The sequence below is a fragment of the Ursus americanus genome, chromosome 7 (assembly GCF_024610735.1).
Source record: "Ursus americanus isolate L20-20 chromosome 7, mUrsAme1.1.p, whole genome shotgun sequence".
NCBI classification, from domain to species: domain Eukaryota; kingdom Metazoa; phylum Chordata; class Mammalia; order Carnivora; family Ursidae; genus Ursus; species Ursus americanus.
Window position 1 is genome coordinate 47065141 of NC_142133.1, and position 20695 is coordinate 47085835.

At 38.7% G+C, this 20695-nt stretch overlaps 1 protein-coding gene across 1 annotated transcript in view; it reads left to right on the forward strand.

Moving 5' to 3' along the window:
* Positions 1-20695, forward strand: part of DNAH6 (dynein axonemal heavy chain 6) — a 207965-nt gene that overhangs the window by 28497 nt on the left and 158773 nt on the right. Inside the window, exons 5-8 of the mRNA XM_045808809.2 lie at positions 3666-3933; positions 11897-12031; positions 12118-12238; positions 13854-13971. Of these exons, the coding sequence (XP_045664765.2) occupies positions 3666-3933; positions 11897-12031; positions 12118-12238; positions 13854-13971 (642 nt within the window). The remainder of the gene's footprint in view (positions 1-3665; positions 3934-11896; positions 12032-12117; positions 12239-13853; positions 13972-20695) is intronic.

The window sequence follows — 20695 nt, forward strand, 5'->3', positions numbered from 1 at the left end:
GAGCTCCTGTTTTAAATAACAACTCACATCGAGATCTTATTGTTTTGGAAAATCTAGGAGAAGAAATTAACATTTTTTAGAACCTACTAGGGTAGGCACAGTTTGAGTTAAAACTGAAATGAACAATAGCAAGGAAAATTTATGACCTACCACACGGTCGTGGGATTCCCTTAGTCCATATGAGTCTCTCAACTAAGACATACATGCTTTTGAAGTTAAAAGAAGCCTTAAGAGTCCAAGTTTCATTTTAGATGAACAGATACAGGTTTTACAGTAAAATAAATTGACCTGGTTCTACATTGAACAGCAAGAATACACTCCAGAAATTTTTTTTTCCCAGTAAAACATAGTAAAATGTAATCTTATTTAAGATGTGCATCTCGTCCTGATTAGTTAACTAAGGGTCGGTTTAGTTGATTAGATCCTAAAGCCGTCTAGTTTATCAGCAAAGTAGGAATTTTATAGCACAGCACTTGAACAAATGAAGTTCTCTTTTTAAGTCTTAAAGTAAATTGTTATATCATTTCCTCAAAGAAAGACTTTGCTGAAAGAAAAATCCAAAGCAACTATCCAAGAAGCAGCCGAAGTTGAAGGCTGAATCCTGGATGCCAAGCAATGCTGACCAGGCAGTTGTCAGCATAGGGGTGGTGATTAGTTCCTGAAATGTATGCGTGGTTGGAGGCAGAGTGTGTGGAGTGAAGGGCAGAGGCCCAAGGAGTGTATCTGAGGAGTAAACCCCTCAGTAACGAACTGGAAAGTCTAAGAATAGGATTACAGAGAACTGTGCATAGGCCCTCTTAGTTTTTGCAAAGCTTTCCTTGACCCTGCTGCCCCTTCTATCTACCAACAGAGTTGGCCTTGAAGGAAGTCCCTGCCATCTGTGAGAGGATAATTTTGTTAGAGTTATGAGAAACAAGATTGGTTTTTGGAAACTTTAGGAAGGAATGGATGGGAGGGATATGGCCCACCAATACACACCATTGTAAAGGAAGTTTAAGAGAAGGAAGAATACATGGGATTTTACGTTAAATGGGCTGCAGGGTCAAGAAAAAGCATTCTACAAGCTAAAGGGAAGCTTTCTACAAGTTAAAGAGAAGTTCTGCACATTTTTAGATGGAGAGGAAAAAGTAGCCAAAAGCCAGGAAGGTTAGAAAAGAGTGGAGTGAAACCTCTCTCTCTCTCTCTCTCTGAAGAAAACCATGAGATAGGCTCAGGGGCTGGGGTGGGAGTACACAAATGTGATGATTTTCAAGTGAAGAGAGAGCTCACCTTGTGACCACTTTGTTTTTGTTGGTTGTTTTTGAATAAAGTTCAGTGGTTCACAAAGGTTACTGTGTAGCAGAATCTTCCAGGGAGCTTGTGGAACTACAGTCTTGAGTCTCATAAAGATTCTGATTCTGTGTTGGACCCAGAAATCTAGATTCTTAATAAGCACCCCAGATGATTTTGATGCTGACGATCCAGTATTTGAAAAAGACTAGCATGTGTTCTTTCGTTCAGTGCAGAGTAGAAATGTATAGTGGAGGAAAAGGTTTAGGGGTTCGAGAATGAGGATCTTAGATAGTAAACTGTCAATAAAAAATATTTCTAAGTGGCACTGAGCACCAATAAGTTAGAATTCAGCATCATGGACCACACCTGCCACCTTCTAGAAAGGTCTTTAGTAGCAGATAGACCAATGCAGAGCAAGTTTTCTAAACACGCACCAAGGCCCTTGGTGAGCTGCTTGATTTGTCTTTAGGTTGGTTTGATAACTGATATTAATGAAATATCTGAAGTTGACTATAGTTTAAGAGACAAGCTAAAATTTCACATTTTGTAGAGAATCAGCCTGAGAATGTCCTAATTATGTCTTCAGCTATAGGCAAAGAAAAAAGGGAAAAAAAAATGTTTTCCGTTTATCTCACCTGCAACATGTAATATCTGGCATTTTCCCAGACAGTTCTGATGTGAAATGTTAATTAGAACACAAAGAGTTAGTAGAATTAGATTCGTAAAAGCTGAGCAAGTTGATGTTTTTCTGTAACAGCACTTAAACAGCAGAGTGACCTTCTAGACTCTTCCTCTCCACCACACCACCATCAGCACCCCAGGCTCTCCTTCCGTGCTCACATGAACAGGTCTTGGTGGGGTGGTTTTGGTTTTCACTTTTTTTTCATTCTGGTCCTGTATGCCCTAATTATAAAAATATTTTTCTTATTAAGTTTTATTAAACAAAAATAGAAATTAAAAACTAAAGTGATTTATTCCAATGGTTTTTAGTTTTTTGATTAGCAGACCCAAAACATATGAGAATCTTGTTCCAATTTCTGAAAAAGTTATTATACATGTGTACATAAATTTGTATACACACAACAATTTCAGGGATTTCACAGGTGACCCAACTAAAGGGCCATGAATTCCATATTCAAAATGCAGAGCTAAGGATCAGGAGAGAACATCGACAAGGGAAACAATTGATTTTCACTGGAGTGTTCCTGTCTAATCTTTGTTAGTACATATAATTTTTGCATAGTTTTAGCATAAAAACAATTTGGGGTTTTGTTTTGCAGTTAACCATTATCTTATTATTCTAAAGTACCGGAGAATCTTTATACATTTCATTTTCCTAAATTTTAAAATATATCTTAGTAACTTCCTATATCACAATATGTTTCACAGGTGTATTATTGAATATTTAAGTTGCATCCAGTATTTTAATGTTATAGCTAAAATTATTTAAAAAAAATCTTTGTGCCTGTAGGCAAGTTCTTGTTTTAAGAAATTTTAAAGAATCAGCCCATTCTATACTCATTGTTTCCTTCTCCCATCTTTACTCCTGTCTTTATTTCTCTTGCTTTTCTTCATTTGATCTGTTTCTGTTATGCAGAAGGTTGAGGAATGCCCTTGATGACAGTTGAAAGAGGAATATCTTGAAACAATGTCTCAACAATACTTATTTTGTTCTGTGATAAATTTCTTCGCCTTTGCTTAATCTGGGTCTTGATTTGAATCTTACCTAATTCATCTTTTCTTGCTTTGTTCTTTCTCATAATTTTCTCAATACTGGGTAGTGTAAAACTCCTTTACGCTATTATTATTGAAGAGTTTCTAAAGAACTAATAATAATAACTTATTTTCAGGTAGCTTTTATATAGGGCTATTACGTTTTAAAAATCTATAATTGACTTGTTTCTGTACAAATTATGTAACAGAAATTGTCAAACATATTGCCAAAGTTGTGAAACCTTTAAGACCTAAAATAAGCCCAACTATTTTTTTAAAAACATCTTCCCCCTTCTTTTCTTGAGTATTCAATCTAAAAATAGTTTGTTAGAATTTTTTTAAATTTTTAAATTTTTTTTTTTAAAGATTTTATTTATTTATTTGACAGAGACAGCCAGCAAGAGAGGGAACACAAGCAGGGGGAGCGGGAGAGGAAGAAGCAGGCTCATAGCAGAGGAGCCTGACGCGGGGCTCGATCCCATAACGCCGGGATCACACCCTGAGCGTGAAGGCAGACGCTTAACTGCTATGCCACCCAGGCGCCCCTACATTTTTAAATTTTTAAATAATATTTGTTTTTTCAGAAATGTTTTATCTTTTTAGAACACAAAAGTAATTCAATTGCTTAATTTTGTATTGACTACTTTTATTCACTTGCCTTAATTTTTATTTCTTCATAGAGTTGTAAGTTATGAGAACATCAATAAAAATGACTACTATACTATTAGCAAAAAAGCAGTCACGCATATTTATAATGAAGAACTTGAATATATCGAAATTGATCGATGGGAACAGGAATATCTATATCATAGAGAACTCACTAAGATTCCCATATTTGCACTTTTCCGGAAATGGAAGGCTTTTAATGTGTGGAAGAAGAATGTCCGTTCCAAGAAAATCAGTGGATGTCGAAAATCTCTACAGAAAAATCTGTTCATCATTAATCATGTACGTATTTATTAATCATACTTTTTAAAAAATTTTTATTTATTTATTTGACGAGATAGAGAGCGCAGATAGGCGGAGTGGCAGGCAGAGGGAGAGGGAGAAGCAGACTCCTCACTGAGCAGGGAGCCTGATACAGGACTCGATCCCAGGACCCTGAGATCATGACCTGAGCCGAAAGCAGCTGCTTTACTGACTGAGCCACCCAGGCACCCCTATTAATCATATGTTAAAGAATTACAGAAAACAAAGTGTGAATCTATTACAGGTATTGGTATAGACTGTCCTTGAAATCGAATATTTCATCTTTTTAAGAGAATTCACAATTTTCTTTCTGTCTTGTTCTTTCATTCTGTCTTGTCATGGCAGTCTAGCTTAGTTTTCACATTTTAACTAGGGTTGCAGAATGCAAAAGTATAAGAAGAGAGTTGCACAGGCCCCCTTCAGTTAGAAGCAGCCTCAGGGGTTTGGATTCGTGGCTCCCTTTGTTGTTGAATAGGAAAATGGCATATCCTCTTAAGCAGAGTGGGCTGGTAACCCTTATTACCTCCTCTCATCTTTGAGTGACTCTGGACTCTATGGTCCAAAATAATCTGGGGGCTTGTTTTCATGGGCCAGTACCTCTCAATGTATCATATGCTTTCCTCTACCATGGATTCAGACAGAAGGGAAAATTTTAATATTTACTTTGCAGGATGGGGTAATCATGGAAAAAGAACTGTTAAAAGGTGTGTGGCTATATTTTAAATCTCTACCCACTCACTGAATTTTAACTTGCATTGCAAGTTTTCTTCTTGCCCCGTGGGAATGAACTGGAATTACCATTACTGTCATGATCCTTAGCTGTCTATTTCTGTGACACTGAGTCCCCACCCTCTCAAATCAGAAGCTTCAAGTTTGCTTTTTACTGCTCATTTCTTCCACTTTCATTGCTAATCTGGAAGATCATAATCAAGATGTCAGTCACAAAGGAACATTAAAGGAATAGGGCTAATAGAGATATTAGTGCAAAACAAATGTATGAGAAGTACTACCTCAGGTCATCCATCTCATCAGGCATTCTGGGTTGTAGACAATATTCTAGTCCTTCTTGGTATCAGACTCAACTTCTAGACCTCTCATTTCTTTAAGGATCCATCGGTCATTTGAACCTATTTTACTACCTTTTATCTTCACCATGTCTTGGGCACTATACATGTCATAAGTTTCTTACTAGGTACATAAAATAGTTCTTCCTGTATTCGTCTCTGAGATTACTTCTATTGATCCTTAAGGCTTGTTCTCTTATGCGCTGAGGTTGTCCTTCTCTCTGTCCACCATTCATACCAACAGTGCTTGACCTTGATAATATCTTCTCTTAAATGTAGCCCTAGCAGACTATAAAGTTCTCATCCATTTAAACTTAGATTGACCTAAATAAGAGACCCATTGTATTGGTTTAAATATCTATTAGATGTTATAATTACCCCCACAATTACCACTACTCTTATATTTACAATTAGTTAATTAGGAGGGCTGATTGGCCTAGACTAGGTGAAAGGGACAAATATGGAGCTATCCTTGAAATATTTCTTTTCATGATTTCTTTTTAGTAATGAACCTTATTGGCACCTGTGCCTATGTTTCCTTTTAACAACTTTATTGAAATATAATTAATGTACTGTATGATTCACCCATTTAAAGTATACCAGTCAGTGGTTTTATTATACTCATAGAATTGATCAACCATTACCACAGTCAATTTTAGAACATTTTCATCACTCCAAAAAAGAAACCCATTACCCATTAGTGATCACTGTACATTTCTCCCCAACTCCTCCCAATCCCCTCCCCAGCTTTAGGCAACCGCTAATCTACTTTTTGTCTTTATTGGCCTATTCTATTCATCCCATATAAATAGAACTGTACAATATGTGGTTCTTTGTGGCTGGCTTTTTTTCACTTAGCATAATGTTTTCAACATTCATCTATGTTATAGCATAGCTTTTCTTTTTATTGGCAAATAATATGCCATTGTATGGATATACATATTTTATGGATCCACCTATCTATTACTGATGGATATTTGGATTGCTTCCACTTTTTGGCTAATACTGCTATGAACATTTGTGTACAAGTGTTTGTCTGGATGTATGTTTTCATTTCTCTTGGGTATATGCCTAAGAGTAGAATTACTGAGTCACCAGTAACTCTATGTTTAACCTTTTGAGGACCTGCAAAACAAATTTCCAAAGCTACTGCACAATTTTAAATTCCCACCAACAGCAAATGAGGGCTTTGGTTTGTCTCTGTTTTCACCATTATATCTTTTTCATTATAGCCATTCCTACTGCTTGTGAAGTGGTATCTCATTGTGGTTTTGGTTTATCTTTCCCTAGTGGCTTGAGCATCTTTTCATGTGCCTATTGAGCATTTGTATATCTTATCTGGAGAACTGTATATTCAGATACTTTACCCATTTCTTTTTTTTTTAATTTTTTTTATTATATTATGTTAGTCACCATACAGTACATCCCTGGTTTTTGATGTAAAGTTCGATGATTTATTAGTTGTGTATAACACCCAGTGCACCATGCAATACGTGCCCTCCTCACTACCCATCACCAGCCTATCCCATTTCTTAATTGGGTTATTTTCATTTTACTATTGAATTGTAAGTGTTACTTATATATTCTGGACACAAGTCCCTTATCCGTTATATGACTTGCAAAAATTTTCTCCCACTTCATGGGTTGTCTTTTCACTTTCTTTATTGTATCCTTTGAAGCACAAAAGTTCTTAATTTTGATGATCTGCATTTTAAGTTTTGAAATTGGGAGTGTATGTCTTCTGGGCCCCTTGAATTTCCACATGAATTTTAAGATAATCTTGTCAATTTGTGCAAAGAAGCAAGTTGGGATTTTGATAGGGATTGCTTTAAATCTACAGATCAATTTAGAGAGTATTGCCATCTTAACAATATTAACTTCTGGTCTGTGAATATACAATGCCTTCCCATTTATTCAGGTCTTCTTCAATTCTTTCAACAACATATTGTAGTTTTCAGAGTATGTTTTACACTATGAACATACAATGCCTTCCCATTTATTCAGGTCTTCTTCAGGTCTTTCAACAATGTTTTGTAGTTTTCAGAGTATGTTTTATACTTCATTTGTTAAATTTATTCCTAAATATTTTATTGTTTTTGTTACTTATTATAAGTGGAATTTTTAAAATGAAATTTTAATGAAATTTTTAAAATTTCATTTTGGATTGTTCATCTCATATATAAATATATAGTACATTATATAAATAATATATTTGTTATATATTTGATATATATAGTAATACCGTTGATTTTTGTGTATGGAGCCTATTTTCTGAAACCTTGCAGAATTTATTACTGATTCTATTAGTATGGTGTGTGTGTGTGTGTGTGTGTGTGTGTGTGTATTCCTTGGATACTCTGTGAACAAGAATAAGTCATCTGCAAATAGATATTGTTTTATGATTCCTTTCCAATCTGGATGATTTTTAATTTTCTTGCCTATGTTCCCTGGCTAGAACCTTCTGAATAGAAGTGGCAAAAGCAGAAATCCTTGTCTTGTTCCTGATCTTAGAAGGAAAGCTTTCAGTCTTTCATCATCAAGCATGATGCTATAAGGATGTTTCTTTCTATTCCTAGTTTGTTGAATGTTTCTATCATGAAGCCATGATGATTCTATCACATGTTTTCCTGCATCTATTGAGATTATCATGCAGTTTTTGCCCTTTATTATAATAATATGATTTGTTACAATAATTGACCTTTGGATACTAAACCAACTTTGTATCCCTGGGATAAATCATATTTGGTCATGGTATATAATCCCTTTATTGTTTTATTTGGTTTGCTAGTATTATGTTAATGATATTTTCATGATATTCATAAGGAAGACTGGTCTATGGGTTTTTTTTTTTCTTGTCTTTGTCTGGTTTTATAGAATGAGTTGGAAAATATTCCTTCTGTTTTTTGAAAGAGTTTATGAAGATTTGGTATTAATTTTTCTTTAATGTTTTGTAGAATTCAAGTGTCTTCTAGTCTCCTATATTTCCAGGTTTCACTTTTCTTTAGACTTAAGTGTGTGTTTAATATTAATTTTTCAATATTATTTAATGATGCACCTGGTTTTAACCTGCTGGTTTAAATAATGTGTAATTTTCTTGCACGTGATACTTTCAGGCAATTTTTTTTTTTTTTAGTTTTCACATTTTCAAACACTGTCATTTATTTATTTTAATTTGAATGTTACTTTGTAATTAAAATCTTTCCATTTTTTATTTTTAGTCAGCCATCCCTTTGCAAACAGACCGCTTTTAATTTCATAGATCTGTATAACCATTCCTCCGCTTAAGAAGGGATGTACCTTTTACTGTAGCCCTTTCTATTCTGGGTCAGAAATGTACATGAGAACTCGAGCCCACATCCTCTGGCTGGGACATGAGCTATATAGCTCCAGTGGGCTCTCTAAGTGTCAAATTGCTCAGATCACCCAAATGTTCTGTTAACTGAGGTTAGGGCAAATTAAAGTTGTAGTCGTGTGGTGAAGGCAAGATTAGTAAATCCAATGGATTCCTGCATTCCAACCAAAGACGTTGTGCCTCAGCATGGCCTTGATTTTTCTTAGATTTTTACATAAACACGGCTCTTCTGCACTTATCTTCCAAAGGCCCTGATCTCTGTTTCCCTATGGGCTTTCTGACCCAGTGACCAACCCGCAGATTAATAACAATGATTTTCTACCACTGAAAGTATTAACGCTCATTTCAGTGCAACTGGCAGAAAGTCAATTTCAATGAGCTTCAGCAACAACAAACAAAAGCTCAAATAATAAGGAAGTTCAAGTGGTGAACATACGTTTATGCATGGCTGAATTCAGAAGTTTTCATATTAGTTTTTCCTCTTTCTCTTCATCTTTCAGTTCTGTATTTCTGTTTCATTCTTACTTGGGCTCTTACATGGGCACCCCCTGCCGCTCTAGTTACAGCGGGCTCTTTGAGTGAGAAGAGTGCCTTTTGCTGAGATGCTGGAGAGAACACTGATTGGCTCAGGTGGTCATGTGTTCAGTCCTGAACCAATCCGTGCACAGCCAGGTGTACTCTGATAAACCAGGCCTGGGTTTGTGCCTATTCCTCATTCCTGTGTTAGGGAAAGGGAGGGGTTGACCTTATCAAAACCACATGGTAATGGGTTTCCCAAAAGAAAGAGGGATTCTATTCCCAGAAGAATTGGTGGTAGGTCTGAGGTAGGTCTGTCCAGGACAGACAAAAATGATAGCTTCTCAGTCTACATATTGAAACAAACTATCAAAGTAACAAGTTCCTCCTCTTACAGCCCTGCTGCCAACCTAATATGTAATCCTTTTCACCTTCGACAGGTACTATTGATTTAGCAGCCTGAGAATGAACCTGAGATTCTATCTGAAATTTACTAGTAGAAATAACAACAGGGGACAAAAACAAAACCCCGCAGTCTCTCTTGTATTCATAGCTGCTCTCACAACTGTCCTGTATGCGGACAGCCAGGTGATATTTAAGTTGAGCCAAAGTAATTTCTTAGATCACATATTTTTTCTTCCAAGAAGTTTCCACTGTCAAACTCTCTCACATTTTGGCAGACCATCATCAGTTTTGCTCTCCACCTGGATCCTTGCATTTGGTCCATGTACTTATATTTTTGGTTCAAGGACTTTCTCCAGAGTACCCTGAACTTCCTTGCCTTCCCTGCCAAGTTTTGATTGCATTCTCTTCCCTACTCCTATACTCATGTTAATTTATATAGTCTTATTTCAATTTGTAGATTTAGTCTCTAAACTTTTGCTTCTTTTTTTATCATGCAAATTCTTCCATGCATTAAACCTTAAGGGCTATCTGACTTCCTAGATGTTTTTTCATGAAACTCTTCACTTAGGACTCTTCTAATTATAACTTCCCTTTATTGTACTTTGAATAAATAAAGCACTGTTTCATGTTGGTCTGAATAGCTGTTATTTGTCCTGTTTTGGAAACACATGGAAAAGAGTCCTATAGTATGGTGTATATAACATATAAATCAAAATCACATACCAATAAATTAATGTTAACTTTTTTAATGTGACTGCTGCTCGTTTGATTAGATTACAAGTGAGGGTGAATGGTCGTGGAAAATTGTTAGAATATGTGTCTTAGAAGCCAACAGCTTAGAACTCTGACCCATGATGGTAACGTGGAGAAAGATTAAGTTAATATTATGTAACATAATTTTACAAATACTTCCACTCATTGTTCCAGCCCACAAATAAATAGGTTCTTTTTTTTTTTTTTAAGATTTATTTATTTATTTGAGAGAAAGAGAGGGAGCAGGGGGAGGGGCAGAGAGAGAGAATTTCAAGCAGACTCACCAACGAGCACACAGCCTGACTCAGGGCCCAATCCCAGGACCCTGAGATCATGACCTGAGCTGAAATCAAGAGTTGGGTGCTTAACCAACTGAGCCACTCAAGTGTCCCATAAATAGGTTCTTAATGATGACTGAATTTTCTTTTTCAGCAACTTGTCACCCCTGAAAATCTAAAGTTAAAAAACTTAACTTTAGGGGTGCCTGGGTGGCTCAGTCGTTAAGCATCTGCCTTCGGCTCAGTTCATGATCCCAGTGTTCTGGGATCGAGCCCCGCATCGGGCTCCCTGCTCAGCAGGAAGCCTGCTTCTCCCTCTCTTACTCCCCCCTGCTGTGTTCCCTCTCTCGCTTCCACTCTCTCTCTCTCTCAAATAAATAAATACAATCTTTAAAAAAAAATTTAACTTTAAAAAATTTTAAACTCAAAGTGGCCTTTGTCCTATGTCGTAGCCTCTTAGGTCAGTAGATGGGCCCCTGAATTACCAGGGTGACTGGACGTTGTAAAGTCCTTAAGATAACACGATGAATCTCTTAGTAGTCTTTCATAAAACATAGTGAAATTTGAGATATTGCCCAGGGGCACCTGGGTGGCTCAGATGGTTGGGCGTCTGCCTTTGGCTTGGGTCATGATCTCCAGGTCCTGGGATTGAGCCCCATATCAGGCTCCTGGCTGGCTCAGCCAGGAGTCTGCTTCTCCCTCTCCCTGTGCCTCTCCTCCTGCTTGTGTGCTCTCTCTGTCTCTCTGTCTCTCTCAAATGAATAAATAAAATCTTTAAAAAAAAAAAAAAAGGCATTCCCCAGTCCTCCATTACTTGCCCTCAATTTCATAGCTATAAGACGCATATTCAAAATGAAAAGAAAGGAATTCAAACAAATTAAATCTGATAATTTAAAGAATGCTTTTATGGATAAAGAAGATGTGAGATAGATAAATAGATAGATAGATAGATAGATAGACCTACATGGAGTATTACTCAGCCATCAGAAAGGATGAATACTTACTATTTACATTAACGTGGATGGAACTGGAGGGTATTATGCTGAGCAAAATAAGTCAAACAGAGAAAGACAATTATCATATGGTTTCACTCATATGTGGAATGTAAGAAGCAGCACAGAGGATCATGGGGGACGGGAAGGAAACTGAATGGGAAATAATCAGAGGGAGACAAACCATGAGACACTCTTAACTATAGGAAACAAAGTGTTGCTAGAGGGGAGAGAGGAGGGGCAACTGGGTGATGGGCATTAAAAGGAGGGGTAACTGGGTGATGAGCACTGAGTGTTACATGCAACTGAGGAATTATTGAGCTCTACATCTGAAACTAACGATGTACTATATGTCGGCTACTTGAATTTAAATTTTTTTTAAAAACAAAGAATGCTTTTAGAAAAAAATTCCCAAGTGTTCCTGTTTAATGGATGCACCTTGGAGTTGTAGCTATAGTTAACACATAGAGCTATCTATTTTCCTTAATAACCATTCTTGCTTTCCAAATATTTTTATTCTTTCAAAAGCCAGGGCTTTTTTTTTTTTTAACTAAACAATGACAAATTTTTATTTTCATGCAGTATTTGCGACCAGCTCTTCTTAAAATAAATGAATTATGCTATCACTTGAGTTTTATGGGACTTTGTCATATTGAAAAATGTCATACCTACACCCTGCAAGAATTTAAAGTTGCGCAAGTCATACGGTTAAAAGAGGTAAGAATTTTGTCTATGGTTTCAAGATTTTTTTTCTACTGTTGCTACTTTGCTATTACTAATTATACATATTCATCAATGTCTAGGTGACAGAGCGCCTAGAAGAATTTCGAAATGAGGCAAAAAATGTGGTCAGGAAGGCTTGTCGAATTGCTCTTCGTGCCGAGGGATTTATTCCTGATGACTGTCTACATAAACCTGTTGAAGGTATGAAGGAGGAAATACTTTGATAGATCAAAAGTCATGGCTTTCTAAAAAATTACCTCTTTTTCTGTTTTTCTTGAGTTTAAATAATGATCCTATTTTTTTAGTTCTTCCAAATATCTACTTGATACGTTATAAATTCAGTACATATCATAGAGGGGAAAACACAGTAAATACTGCATCTTCCTTGCATTACCATTGCAGATATATAATATTTTTTTTAAAGCTTTTATTTATTTATTCGACAGAGATAGAGACAGCCAGCGAGAGAGGGAACACAAGCAGGGGGAGTGGGAGAGGAAGAAGCAGGCTCATAGCAGAGGAGCCTGATGTGGGGCTCGATCCCATAATGCCGGGATCACACCCTGAGCCGAAGGCAGATGCTCAACCGCTGTGCCACCCAGGCACCCCGGATATATAATATTTTATACTGGTTACAGAACCTTTATTTCATAAGCATTTTATAGAGGAATCAGGGCCTCTTTGCTTAAAGGTGTGTCTAACCTGCCAGTATGGACAATAGGTTTGTTAAAATTAAGCAACTGGGTGGATCTCAGGTTGACCCCGGGTGACAGAAACTGTAAAAGGATAACTAAAATTCAGGTGGAAAAGGAGAGTAGAGGTGTTCCTGAGAAGGAAGTAGCATGGTACACGGATCAATTCTGAGAAAGGGGAATGTTAATAACTGTCTGAAGTCTTTTGTTGAGTTAAAATCCTTTGATGTGGGATTCTTTTGGATAACTGGGCTGTTTTCTAGAGTTTGAAATACTTCATTAACCAAGCATTTTGTTGTTTTTTTTTAATTTTACTCATCTTTTTTTCCATTTTAATGCCAATGTAATTAACATACAGTGTTATATTAGTTTCATGTGTACAATATAGTGATGCAACAATTCTATGCATTACTCAGTTCTCATTGTGGTAAGTGTACTCTTAATCCCCTTCACCTATTTCCCCCTTTCCTCCACTCATCTCTCCTCGTAACCATCTCTAGTTAACCATCTCATTCTCTCTAGTTAAGAATGCTTTTTGGTCTTTTTTCCCCTTTGTTCATTTGTTTCTTAAATTCCACGATGAGTGAAATCATGATGTTTGTTTTCTCTGATTTATTTCACTTAGCATCGTCAGGGAAATGCAAATCAAAACCACGGCGAGATGATCACCTCCTACCTGTCAGAATGACTAAAATCAAAAACTCAAGAAACAAGTGTAGGCAAGGATGTAGAGAAAAAGGAACCCTCGCACACTATTGGTGGGAATGCAAAGTGGTGCAGACACTGTGGCAAACAGTCTGGAGCTTCCTCAAAAAATTAAAAATAGAAATACCCTATGATCCAGTAATTGCTCTACTGGGTATTTACCCAAAGAATGCGAAAACGCTAATTCAAAGGGATATATATGCACTGCTATGCTTACTGCAGCATTATTTATAATAGCCGAATTATGGAAGCAGCCCAAGCGTCCATCAATAGATAAATGAATAAAGAAGATGTGGTATTTGTATATACAATGGAATATTATTCAGTCACAAAAAAGAATTTTACTTATCTTTTAATCCATATTGAAAGAAATGGAATTTTTACCCAAAAATTGACGTTGTGTCTTCTGTTGTTCTTAGATCATTGTAAAATCCAAGATGGTGGAGGTCTCACTGAGTTGCCTGCTTACACAGACTCTGACAAAATGACGTACACAGAGCAGGCCAGCAAAAGGCATCACTGCATGAGGCTAACGTGGTAAATGATTAATTCTCTTTTTCAAGAAAAATTAGAGCATCCACCCTTCTCAAGTTTCATTAAAAATTAAAGCCTTCATCAAAAGATTGACTAATAGAGATTTAGGGGATATGGTAAACTGAATGCATGCCCAGAAGCTCACCCATCCAACTGCCGCCCAGCAGAGCAGCCACTGGGAGGGGCAAGCTGGGGGAGAGTGGAAGGCATGCCCAAGGCCAGGTGCTCCTCTTTGATCTCTAAAGCTTTGTTTCCCTCTAGCCCAGCTTGGACCACGCATGGAGTAGGCTGTGGTAAGGAGAAGTCAGGTACATAGAAAGTCGTGGGCCTCCTCCAGTGCACCTGGAGAGCTCATTACATCGGTTTGGTCACTAAAGAACGACAGATAGCTGCATTGCCACACAAAATTCCACTCTCTCCCTAAGGTGGGTTTTGCATCTGAGAGACCGGGGCAGAAAGTCTTCCTTCCAGAGCCTCACCTGGATCTTGACATTGTTCCAGAGTTTGGATTTCACACCAGTCTAAAACCTCATCATTACAAATAACTTGCAAACAAAATCACCAAACATTATCTGAAAAGTTTTGTGTGGCACTGTGGAACACTATTATTGTTCCTCAGTGCCCACTAACTTAGTCCAGCTTTGACAGCTGTATATTTAATAAGTCTTTTTTTTTTTTTAATGATTTTTTATTATATTATGTTAGTCACCATACAGTACATCCCCAGTTTCCGATGTAAGGCTCGATGATTCATTAGTTGTGTATAACACCCAGTGCACCATGCAATACGTGCCCTCCTTACTACCCATCACCGGTCTATCCCATTCCCCCACCCCCCTCCCCTCTGAAGTCCTCAGTTTGTTTCTCATAGTCCATAGTCTCTCATGTTTCATTCCCCCTTCTGATTACCCCCCCTTTCTTTATCCCTTTTTTCCCCTACCGATCATCCTAGTTCTTATGTTCCATAGATGAGAGAAATCATATGATAGTTGTCTTTCTCTGCTTGACTTATTTCACTTAGCATTATCTCCTCCAGTGCTGTCCATGTTGTAGCAAATGTTAAGAACTCGTTCTTTCTGATAGCTGAGTAATATTCCATTGTATATATGGACCACAACTTCTTAATCCAGTCATCTGTTGAAGGGCATCTCGGCTCCTTCCACAATTTAGCTATTGTGGACATTGCTGCTATGAACATTGGGGTGCATATGGCCCTTCTCTTCACTACGTCTGTATCTTTGGGGTAAATACCCAGTAGTGCAATGGCTGGATCATAGGGTAGCTCAATTTTTAACTTTTTAAGGGACCTCCACACTGTTTTCCAGAGTGGCTGTACCAACTTGCATTCCCACCAACAATGTAGGAGGGATCCCCTTTCTCCACATCCTCTCCAACAATTGTTGTTTCTTGCCTTGTCTATTTTTGCCATTCTAACTGGTGTAAGGTGGTATCTCAGTGTGGTTTTGATTTGAATTTCCTTGATGGCTAATGATTTTGAACATTTTTTCATGTGTCTGTTAGCCATTTGTATGTCTTCATTGGAAAAGTGTCTGTTCATATCTTCTGCCCATTTTTTGATTTGTTTATTTGTTTCTCGTGTATTGAGTTTGAGAAGTTCTTTGTAGATCTTGGATACCAGTCCTTTATCTGTAGTGTCATTTGCAAATATCTTCTCCCATTCCGTGGGCTGCCTCTTAGTTTTTCTGACTGTTTCCTTGGATGTGCAGAAACTTTTAATCTTGATGAAGTCCCATAAATTCATTTTATCTTTTGTTTCTCTTGCCTTTGGGGATGTGTCATGAAAAAGGTTGCTTTGGCCGATGTCGTAGAGGTTGTTGCCTATGTTCTCCTCTAGAATTTTGATGGATTCCTGTCTCACATCGAGGTCTTTCATCCATTTGGAGTTTATTTTTGTGTATGGTGTGAGATAGTGGTCAAGTTTCATTCTCTTGCATGTAGCTGTCCAATTTTCCCAGCACCATTTATTGAAGAGACTGTCTTTTTCCCACCGGATGTTTTTTCCTGCTTTATCAAATATTAGTTGCCCAAAGAGCCGAGGGTCCATTTCTGGGCTCTCTATTCTGTTCCATTGGTCTATGTGTCTGTTTTTGTGCCAGTACCATGCTGTCTTTGTGATCACAGCTTTGTAGTACAGCTCGAAATCCGGCATTGTGATGCCCCCAGCTTTGTTTTTCCTTTTCAACAGTTCCTTGGAGATTCGGGGCCTTTTCTGGTTCCATACAAATTTAAGGACTGTTTGTTCCAGTTCTTTGAAAAATGTCCTTGGTATTTTGATCGGGATAGCATTGAAAGTGTAGATTGCTCTGGGTAGCATGGACATTTTAACTATGTTAATTCTTCCGATCCATGAGCATGGAATATCTTTCCATCTTTTTATGTCTTCCTCAATGTCTTTTAAGAGTGATTTATAGTTTCTAGAATATAGGTCCTTTACGTCTCTGGTTAAGTTAATTCCAAGGTAACGTATGGTTTTTGGTGCTATTGTAAATAGATGGATTCCCTAATTTCTCTTTCTTCGGTCTCGTTATTCGTGTATAGAAATGCAACTGATTTCTGAGCATTTATTTTGTATCCTGCCACGTTACTGAATTGCTCTATAACTTCTAATAGTTTGGGAGTGGCTTCTTTTGGGTTTTCCATATACAGTATCATGTCATCTGCAAAGAGAGACATTTTGACTTCTTCTTTGCCAATTTGAATACCTTTGATCCCTTTTTGTCGTCTGATTGCTGTTGCAAGGACTTCTAGTACTATGTTGAATAATAGTGGCGAGAGTGGGCATCCTTGTCGAGTTCCTGATCTTAAGGGAAAGGCTTCCAGCTTTTCCCCATTGAGAATAATATTTGCAGTAGGCTTTTCATAGATGGCTTTTATGAGATTGAGAAATGTACCTTCTATTCCTACACTCGGAAGGGTTTTAATCAGGAAAGGATGCTGTATTTTGTCAAATGCTTTTTCGGCATCGATTGAGAGGATCATATGGTTCCTGAGTCTTTTCTTGTTGATATGATGTATCACGCTGATTGATTTGCGAATATTGAACCACGCTTGCATCCCAGGTATGAATCCCACTTGATCGTGATGGATAATCCTTTTAATGTACTGTTGGATTCTATTAGCAAGTATCTTGTTGAGGATTTTGGCGTCCATATTCATTAGGGAAATCGGTCTGTAATTCTCCTTTTTGATGGGGTCTTTGCCTGGTTTGGGGATCAAGGTAATATTGGCCTCATAAAATGAGTTTGGTAGCTTTCCTTCTGTTTCTATTTTTTGAAATAGCTTTAGGAGAATAGGTATTATTTCTTCTTTGAATGTTTGGTAGAATTCCCCAGGAAAACCGTCTGGGCCTGGAGTTTTGTTATTTGGAAGGTTGTTTATCACTGACTCAATTTCTTCATAATTAATTGGCCTGTTTAAGGAATCAATTTCTTCCGGTTTCAATCTTGGTAGTTTATAGGTTTCCAGGAAGGATTCCATCTCTTCCAGATTGCTTAGTTTATTGGCATATAGCTGTTGATAAAAATTTCTAATAATCCTTCCAATTTCAATGGTGCTCGTCGTGACCTCTCCTTTTTCGTTCATAATTTTAATAATCTGGGTCCTTTCTCTTTTCTTTTGGATAAGTCTTGCCAGGGGTCTGTCAATTTTATTGATTCTCTCAAAGAACCAGCTTCTAGTCCTGTTGATCTGCTCTACTGTACTTCTGGTTTCTGCTTGATTGATTTCAGCTCTAATTTTGGTCAACTGCTTCCTCGTGCGTGGATTAGGCCTGTCCCTCTGTTGCTGTTCCAGCTTCTTGAGGTGAGAATATAAAAACTGCATTTTAGATTTTTCTATTCTTTTGAGTGAGGCTTGGATGGCTATGTATTTCCCCCTTAGGACTGCCTTTGCAGTATCCCATAGGTTTTGGACTGTTGTATTTTCATTCTCATTGGTCTCCATAAATTGTTTAATTTGATTTTTGATTTCCTGGTTTATCGAGTCATTCCTGAGCAGGATGGTTCTTAGTCTCCAAGTGTTTGAGTTTCTTCCAAATTTTTCCTTGTGGTTGAGTTCCAATTTCAGAGCGTTGTGGTCTGAGAATATGCAGGGGATAATTTCAATCTTTTGGTATCGGTTGAGACCTGTTTTGTGTCCCAGAACATGGTCTATTCTTGAGAATGTTCCATGGGCATTAGAATAGAATGAGTATTCTTTGGTTCTGGGGTGTAGTGTTCTATATATATCTATGAGGTCTAACTCGTCGAGTATGGCATTCAAAGCCTTTGATTCTTTGCTTAGTTTTTGCCAGGGTGTTCTGTCTATTTCTGATAGTGGAGTGTTGAGGTCCCCTACTATTAATGTATTTTTATTTATATGTCTCTTTATTCTGGTTAAGAGTTGGCTTGTGTATCTTGCTGCTCCCCTGTTGGGGGCATATATATTTATAATTGTCATATCCACTTGTTGAATACTTCCCTTAAGAATAATATAGTGCCCTTCTGCATCTCTAACTATAGTCTGTAGTTTAAAATCCAATTTATCTGATATGAGAATTGCTACCCCAGCTTTCTTTTGAGGTCCATTTGCGTGAAAGATGGTACTCCATCCCCTTACTCTCAGTCTGAATGCATCTTTGGGTTTGAAATGAGTCTCTTGTAGACAGCAAATGGATGGGTCATTTCTTTTTATCCAATCTGCAACCCTGTGGCGTTTTATCGGATGGTTCAAACCATTTACATTAAGACTGATTACTGAGAGATATGATTTTAATGTTGCCATGTTGCCAGTAAAGTCTTTGTTTGTATTGGCTGTGACTTTCTGTTCTGTATCACTCTTGGGGCCTTTTTACTTTTATAGAACCCCCCGTAATATCTCCTGTAGGGCTGGTTTCGTGGTTACGAAATTGGTTAGTGACTGGCGATTCTGAAATGTCTTTATTTCTCCATCAATTCTGAATGACAGCCTTGCTGGATAAAGGATCCTTGGCTGCATGTTTTTCTCTGAAAGAGCTTTAAATATGCTCCCCCAACCCTTTCTCTCATTCCAGGTCTGTGTAGACAGGTCTGACGTAATTCTGATGCTTTTGCCTTGGTACGTGAGAAATTTCTTTGCCCTGGCCGCTTTCAATACTGTATCCTTGCATCTAATATTTGCGAAATGCACTATGACGTGACGTGGCGTAGGTTTGTCATGGTTGAGCTTGGGAGGGGTCCTCTCTGCCTCTTGGACACGAATGTTTGTTTCCCTTGCTAGATTAGGGAAGTTTTCAGCTACAATTTGTTCAAATATCTCTTCTAGACCTCTGTTTTTCTCCACCCCCTCGGGGATGCCGATGATTCTAACATTGGATCGTTTCATTGAGTCAGTAATCTCCCGTAACCTACATTCGTGGGCGTGGATTTTTTTAAGACCATCTTCTATTTTCATTTTTTCCTCTATTAACCCATCCTCCAATTCACTAACCCGTTCCTCTGCTTCTGCGACCCTGGCCGTCAGAGCCTCTAGTTTTGCCTGCATTTGGCTCATAGAATTTTTAATTTCTGTCAGATTCGCTCTCATTTCTGTCCTTAGGGATTCTATATTCTCAGTAACCTTTTCGTTAATAGTTTTTTCAATTCTACTCATCATTTTGACCATCGTTACTCTGAATTCCATTTCTGATAATTTGGTTACATCCATATCCATTATTTCTGTGGCAGAGGCCACAGAATCACTGTCTTTTCTTTGCTGGGGGGGGCTTCTCCTTCTTGTCATTCTGATGAAGAGAGGTTGCGGGGTTTCCAGAGCCCAAATTATTGACTGGGTCCCAGGCCGTGCCCCTTGTTTTATAGGGATCTTAGGGATGTGGGCTTCTTCTTTAAAGATTTTATTTATTTATTTATGTGGCAGCCAACCAGCGAGAGAGGGAACAGAAGCAGGGGAGTGGGAGAGGAAGAAGCAGGCTCCCAGCGGAGGAGCCCGATGAGGGACTCCTTTCCGGAACGCCGGGATCACGCCCTAAGCCGGAGACAGGCGCTCAATGACTGCGCCACCCCGGCGCCTCGGGTTGTGGGCTTCTTGATTTTTCAGCCTGCCTTCTGTGTTCTGGGGGAGGGGCCTGCCGCGCCGATACTCAGGCAGTCCTGTTTGGGTACAGTCTCCGTGTCCCCTGCGAGGGAGGATGGGGATGGGCACTCTCTGAGCCGGTATTTCCAGGCTTTTGTTCTCTGGCCGCTTTCCCTGGCGGTTTGCTGTGCCTCTTCTGAGAGTCAGAGCAGCAGCGGCCAAATTTCAGCCTCTGTCACAGAACAGAGGGATTGCGGCCCGTTCTCTACTAATGTTCTGGCCACTTTAACTCTGTTTCTGTTGGTGCTGCTCAACCCTGCAGCGTCCCGGGATGTGCGCCCCACACCCGGCGTCCCAGCCCCCACTTTCAGGGCCGGCGCGTCTCTGTCCTTTGTGTTTCTAATGCCGCCAGCCGCCCACGCGCGCTCCCGGATCTCCCGGTCTCAGTCTGGATCCAGTGAGCGCACCAGGATTCCGGGGTTCCGCAAGATGCCTGGTGGCGCGCGCACCCAGCTCACGGTCTCAGTCTGCTGTTTTGCGGGTGCCGACCGCGAGCCCCGCCCGCTCTCCCGTGCAAGTGGCTACCGCTTCCCGGCACCCGAACGCGGCGGCTCCCTCCCCCTTCCGTTTATCTTCCGATATCTGTGCACAGTTTCATGGCTCCCCACTTCGTACCTCA